This window comes from Corylus avellana, chromosome ca2 (assembly GCF_901000735.1).
Source record: "Corylus avellana chromosome ca2, CavTom2PMs-1.0".
In the NCBI taxonomy this organism is placed as follows: Eukaryota; Viridiplantae; Streptophyta; class Magnoliopsida; order Fagales; family Betulaceae; genus Corylus; species Corylus avellana.
Window position 1 is genome coordinate 49,480,059 of NC_081542.1, and position 7,338 is coordinate 49,487,396.

Consider the following 7,338-nt stretch of genomic DNA (forward strand, 5'->3'; position numbering starts at 1 on the left):
TAAAGGAAAAAGGCCTAGGAATAAAAGCAAACGAGAGCTGTTTAATTTAGAAAGCTCTGTTAACTATGGCAATGCTAGTGCGTCGTCCAGGAGAAGGAAGGGCAGGATTATAGTGTCATAGTCTTTTGTGAAGGGATGAGGGGGTTTGGTTAGTGGGCTTTGCGTTGGTGTGTTTGTTTGAGGGTTTTTGGGTGGTTGTTTGGTTTTTTTGGGTGGGTGTGCTGGGGTTTTGCTTTGGGTTCGCTTTGGCCCCCTTTGTATACTTCGTGTGTAATTAGGGGCGCTTCTCGCTTTTCTCTTTCTTTAATAAAACTTCTTATTACTTATCAAAAAAAAAAAAAAATTCGCTGCTCAACTCTCTATCTCAGGCATGTGTACACTACATCCATTTCTTTTTATAAGTAATCCAATATCATAAAGAAACACAAAGGTGCACAATCCATGTACACGGGATGTATACAAGAGAAACACCCAACAAAGAAAAAGAAGAACACTTCAAGAAATTCAAAAAAAGTAGACATGCGAGAATAGCTGTAGGCATTCATCCAAAAAAGAATCACAAAAAAAAAAAAAAAAAATTGACCAAAGCAAACCTCAGGAAGATAGATTTAAGAGAGTTTCCATCAAGTTCTACAGCATTAGACATACAATTATTCCTCTTCTGCTAAATCATTTACATAAAACAAACAGGAACCGCCTTCCAAGTTACACCATTCTCGTGATGACCAAAATACCCTTTCCAACATGAAGACACCCACCTCAGTCCTTGGCATCACCCACTAAATCCCAAATAAAAATTACACGACCCCAACTCCTTCACAACTATACAATGGAGAAGGAGATGGCTTACTGTTTCACCAACATTCTTGCACATGCACTGGTAATTATCTTACTTCTCTTCCAAAGGTTGTAAACCGTCAAAATTTTCCTCAAAGCAGCTGTGCATTAAAAAAATGCTACTTATTCATGGTACCTTGACACCCTAAATCCTATCTAGGGTTTTGTCTTGAAATCATAGACACCAACAAATACCAAAAAAGCAAGTAACTTTCTAAAAAGTATGGATAATAGATATACCATTCAAAAATAGTTACGCATAGAAACGACTTCAGCACCTTTTTAATTCAGTTACTTTTTTATTTAAGGGAAAAAAATACCCTAACATCTCTACTCTTATATGTTATATTTTCCAGGAGAGTAGGACCAAACTAATCTGAGCAATATATTTGGTTTTTTTGACATGTAATACATCACTTAGGTGTCATGACACAAAATGGACAAGAAATGAACAAAATAATCCATGGTGACATCTTCTTTAGATGAAAACAAGGTACAGTAAAGAAAAGTGCTTACCCTTCTCAATATCATCATCATCCAAATCATGATCACCACCCCTCGGACCTTCCTCATCATCGTCACCACTTCTCTTGTTAAGTCCCAATCTATTCTTCCTAGCTGCCTCTTCTTCTTCAACCTCCTCCCCTCTATCTGAAACATTACCTTCCTCATCATCACCAGTTGTTTTTCTACGCCCTCTCCCACCACCCACAACATTATCCTTGTCATCAATCCTCTCCACTTCACCAAATGCAGCAGCTCCATTACTTGCAGCTTTCATCATCCACCTTTCATATCCATCTGCAGTCTTTTTCCTGTTCTTCATCTTTTCTTCTGCTTCCTCCAGCGTAAGTTGTTTATATTGTGCAACCTTGTTAAAGTTGTACCTAAAGATTGAGCAGGTCAAACAACCATCACAAGAAATAAGCAAGAGTTCACATTAAAATTGACATTCAAATACCAACTTTCCCATAGATATGGAACTAGTTACTCTATAATAAACAATTTAAATATAGATTCTCAACTTATGTTTCAAAAAAGCGGGGAACAAAGAAGATCTTTCAGCTTAAAAAAAATATATCCATATAAATAAGACTTATTGCAAATGTTAGGTTGTGCATACCAAGAACCAGCAGGAATAGCAACAAACTCCTTCCCTTGCATCATTAGTAGGTAGTATGTAGCAGATTGGGCACCTTCAAGATGACCTTGGTACTGAGATTGCCCTGTTTCATCCTCCAATAGCCATGGTTTATTCTTGTACTTCTCCTATGTAGAGCAATAATAAATTAATGAGACTAATTGACTGAGAAGCCAATGAGATGGGCAGAGTAGCATTTTGATCTGAATTCTAAAAAGGAGCAAATAAACTTTATATTGTATCTGTTTTGCCATCTAGGTAAAGTTCTTTTAATCCACAGGTGTTGCTCCATCTTAGATTTTACCATAAGCATGTGCCAGCATGGGAGAAATTGCATTTTATGAATAGCATTTTTTTCCTTTAACTCTTACATAATGCTAAGTTCTCAGACGTTTTAAAAGTAAACTAGCATTTCTCTTAGTGAAACAATATGCTATGTTTTATCTATTTCAGATATTGCTGTCCCCCCACCAAGGAGCTTTAGCTCAAACGGTACTTCCTCTATTTATAGCAAGGTGGAGGTTGAGGTTGTAAGTTCATGTCCCACCGGGTGCATGTGTAACTTACCGATAAAAAAAATGTTGTGTCCCCAGACTTTTCAGATGTAAATTTAGCTGTTTTCATACCTTCTGTTACATATTTTGCTCTCGTAACAATTTTTAATCCTATCTTAAACCTGTAAAACAATCTCCTGGTTACAGTATATTCCCATTTTAAACAGAGATATCTCCCAAGGGTGAAAAGATAAAAAAGGGTACATATGGTTCATCCCAAATCAGTTAAAACAAAATAATAAACCAAAACTAGCTTCATAACGGAGCCAGAAATTTATGTATATGTTTTCAACTTCTACACCACGAAAAGCTAAACTAGACCAGGCACTACTAGAATATCACCACTAGATTACTATACAATCATTATAATTGTGAGAAGTCCAATTCCCAATACTACAAATGAAAGAGTAGAAACAAGCAAACAATACACAATAAGTAAGGATGAACTTCATACCCGCAAGGCATCAGTAAGTTGGCGTCCTTGTAGCCCTTCTTTATGGAGAGACCATTTATTCTCAGCAGTCTTCTTCTTAGAAAAATTTGGCAACCCAGTCACAAATCTACCAATAAAGTAATTCTTGTCGCTGCCAGAACTTGCACGAACATTGTATTCCTATTATGAAAACACATAAAAGAGCATACAAACCTTCAGCTTACAACTAAAGCAGACTCTAATCTGTAAAGTACTTTAAATCAATAACAGAACAAATTAGAGACAATGCAGATACGCTTGTCTAAATATAGTCAGATTAACAGTAAAACCTACTCACGTTCACATATAATATGAATCTCTTCACCTACTGACCAGTCCTTATACCAAAGGAAAAAACCCTAACATATCCTCACTCTTTCTTTTTTTTCTTTCTTTTCTTCTTAATAAACTTAGAGCAACAGCTTGGATAAACTCCCCCCGAGTAAAAGTTAATTACTTATAAACTCGAAACACTCCCATAGAAAAAGTTCCTCGCTAGCATCAGAATTCTGTTTCAGAGAACAAAACCTGATTACAATTGGATCAAGCAAATTATCAATGTACTTTTTGCCAATACCAACAAATTAAATTAAGCTTCGAAATGTGTTCATAATCAATAAGATAACCATACATGTACAGATACATACAAATACAGAGAAATACATATACACACACCTACATATAAATATAACTATATGAGAGCGAACAAGCGAGAGAGAGAAACTGAACTCGAATCAAGCGATTGACAGTGGCGCCACAGTCGTAGCACTTGCCACGGTTCTCGGCCATGGTTTTTCCACAGGTCAAGCACAGAGTCATGTGCTTGCAATTGCTTCCGTACAAGTCCGAGGTCGATCCACATCCACTACACGACGACTTCAACATCAGATCGAACGACATCTTCAGCTTGATTGAGAAGAGAAATCAACGAGGGTTGTAATTATGGATTTTGCAAGTTTTAATTGGTTTCGATTAGTGAGAGTCGTTTCAGGTATATGCTTCGATTCGGTTAAAGAGAGGTTCTGGTTTCGCTGGATTGAGAAGAAAACTTGCGGGAAAGAAGAGAAGAAGTAGCTAATAAATTACTGCACGGGTTTGAAGTTTTATTGATTATTTTTATTTTTATTTTTTATATTTTTTTAAGGGAAATTAATAACGAGCATAAAGCTCAAATAACATAGAGCAAAAGCTCTGAAGCAACCATAACAGAAACTACGAGATTACAAGCATCAAAGATGATGTATTACATTTCAGACTCAAACAAATTCCGCTAACCTATGGCTAATTTTTAAAGTAAACAGTAGATCTGCGCCAAACAGACTTAAATTAATGCATAAGTACCTCTTATTCCTCGATACTGAGGGCAAAGAACCCTAAGTCAATGCTCATCCTCCTCAACCCAAAAGCTAGAATAACGTTTACATCCACAATCCAACGGTCTAGACCAAAGCAACAAACCCAAAGAGCATCAGGTGGGCAAATCGAGAGAGAGAACCAAGCATTATTACAAGTAAAAACAAAAACGATTATAGGGAAACAAAACAAGACAAAAAGAACAAAAAAATGAAAGACAGACAAAATTACAAGGAAATAAACAACATAAAAAGCACATCAAGAGGATGACAGCAGTCAGAAAGAAGATCCGATTGCTCGCTCACTGAAAATCAAAAACGGAAGGGGCATTGGAAGCCGATCGTAGTGGGGGCGCGAGAAAAGGCCCAGCAGAGGACGGTGGGCGGTGGAGCACGCGGAGGAGATCAACGGCGCACTCAAATGAAGGGGGAAGTTTGAGTGAAACCTCAAGAGCATCACCCACAAAGTGTACCTAAACAAGCAGAAAAAACAACAAAAGCAAATACTAAAAAAAAAAAAACAACTTGGGACCAAAGGAGGGGGGAAGAGACGGAGAGGAAAAGAAAGGAAAAAAATCGCTCAAAGAGCTAGGAGTATCAGGCAAATAGGCTAGTTTGCTAAGCAAAAGAGGCTGATGGGAGGGGAGCGAGGAGGCAGAAGAGGGAGAGGGGAGGAGGACCGGAGGGGGAGAACAAAGGTTCTCCCCCTCTGACGGCTGTTAGAGATGAAACCCTAACAGAGAAGGGAGGGGGCTAGACTTTTCTTTTATTCAATGTGTATATTTTTTGATGTTTTGTTCCTTCCTAGTATGTTGGGTTGTAGTTTTTCTGATGGGTAATATAGTTTTCAAGTTTTTTTTTTTTTTTTTTTTTAGAGGGAAACTTCAGTTTGCCCTCCTGAACTTCTAGTCAATTTGACAAAAGATCTCTAAACTTTCAAATCTCTCACTTTAGACCATTGAACTTTGATTTGCTCTCACTTTGGACCATTTTGTTAATTTTCAACATTAAACTCAAACGGCTTGACTTTCTATACTCATTATACCCTCAATCAGCCAGTTGAAATTCTGAAATTGTCTACAACTACAGCACCTACCTCCAGCCCAAAACGACGCCGTTTTGGACTAGACAAAATTATATATATATATAAAAAAAAGAAGGGGTGGCTCCAGGCTGATATGGGGGTGGACGAACCACCCCCATGGCTAAGGGGGTGGTCCAGCCATCCTCAAAAGGCCAAAAACATAAAGAAAGAGGGGATTGAGTGTTTTGGGGGTGGTCGGACCACCCTCAAGGGGTTGGGGGAGGTTTTGGCCACCCCATACGGCCGATATGGAGGTGGGCGAACCACCCCTAGACCCTTGGAGGTGGTTCGGCCACCCCCAAAACACCCGATCTCTTTTTCTTTTTTTTTTGGCCTTTTGGAGGTGGCCGAACCACCCCTAGGCCCTTAGGGTGGTCTGGCCACCCCAAAAAAACCCGATCCCTTTGTTTTTTTGGCCTTTTGAGGGTGGGCAGACCACCCCAAGGGCCTGAGGGTGGTTCGACCACCCCGAGACCGGCTATGGGGGTGGTTGGAGCCATCGTGATTTTTTTTTTTTTTTTTTTTTTTAAATATTTAGCTTTTTTAAAAATAATAATAATAATTTTAATGCCTAAATCGACATCGTTTTGGGCTGAGTTCGTATTGTAATTTTGGGGCCTAAAACGGTGTAGTTTAGGGGTGAGGGTATAATGGGTATAAAAAGTCAAACTGTTTAACTTTAACGTTGAAAACTAATAGGAGGGTCCAAAGTGAGATTTGAAAGTTGAGGAAGGTTTTGTCAAATTAGCTGAAAGTTCAGGGGGCAAACTGAAGTTTTTTTTTTTTTAGGTGGAGGATAAATGCAAAATTAGTCTTGTAATTGACATAAATTACAAATAACTTTTTGTGATATAACAAATAATTTATAGGTCTATGTGGTTGGCATAAATTATAAATCACTCTATATGGTATAAAAAATAGGTTAATTGTACAATAAATCCCTGAGTCAACTCTCCAAATTTTAAAAAATCCTTTAGTTTTTTTTTTTTTTTTTCTAAAAATTTACTCATTGGGTCAATCGAAATGACAATAAAATCTCTACCATCATAATAACCATTAGCCCCAATTAAAACGCACGGTTTCACCTCATAAAATATTAATTTAATTTAAAAATCAAATCAAAAATAAAATAAAAGAAAGGAAGAAAGAGGAGGAAAGCTCTTCCGATGAGTGGCGAAGATAGAGAGAGAGAGGAGAAGATAAATGAAAGTAGATCTTTTTCTATTTCTGATAATCCAACTTTAAACCTCTCAAGAAACAAGCTTTCCGGCCAAATTCTTGCCATGGTTGCGTCTTTACCTAACCTCCTTTATTTGGACTCATCGGAAAACCAACTCTCCGGTAAAATCCCATCGGAAATTGGCAATTTGAGGCTTACTTCACTCAACTTGTCCTCTAATCAACTATCTGGGAAAATCCCATATCAGTTTGTGTCTTTAGAAAGTAAGGGTTCTCTACTTTTGCATTTCCTTCTATTTCCATTTTTCTTTTGTTTTGAAAGTCTGAGTTTTCAATGTTTTTGAGATTTTTACTTTGGAGGCCTTGCAAATTGGGATTTGTTTCATGAAGTGGGTCGTCTAATATTTTGTTTATTGGTATTTTTGGTCATTTTTAGGGACTTTGTACTAGCTTTTTGTTTATAGTAGGATTTCAGTATTGTTGGGAGGTTCACTTTGAAAGCTTTGGGAATGGGGTCTATTTCATGGACTAGGGGTTCGTTTGGCAAAAGCCATGGCCCAGACATTGTTCAGTGCCTGGGCCATTGACCGATTTTAGACTCAACATTTGGCCAATTTTTTCCAATTTTGCCCCTCCCCAACCCCCTCAACACGCGTCCGAAAGCCTCTCAAAACCCAGTTTTTCTCCCCCCACCCCCCTGCGCTAGCAGAATTTCTCCC

General features: G+C 38.0%; 1 protein-coding gene across 1 annotated transcript in view; it reads right to left on the reverse strand.

Moving 5' to 3' along the window:
* LOC132172806 (transcription initiation factor IIF subunit alpha-like) overlaps positions 1 to 4,061 on the reverse strand; it is an 11,602-nt gene extending 7,541 nt beyond the window's left edge. The window contains exons 1-4 of the mRNA XM_059584377.1: positions 3,734 to 4,061; positions 2,987 to 3,145; positions 1,961 to 2,106; positions 1,354 to 1,724 (exon numbers count right to left, since the gene is read on the reverse strand). Of these exons, the coding sequence (XP_059440360.1) occupies positions 1,354 to 1,724; positions 1,961 to 2,106; positions 2,987 to 3,145; positions 3,734 to 3,904 (847 nt within the window). The 5' untranslated portion in view covers positions 3,905 to 4,061. The remainder of the gene's footprint in view (positions 1 to 1,353; positions 1,725 to 1,960; positions 2,107 to 2,986; positions 3,146 to 3,733) is intronic.
* Positions 4,062 to 7,338: the final 3,277 nt, after the last annotated feature.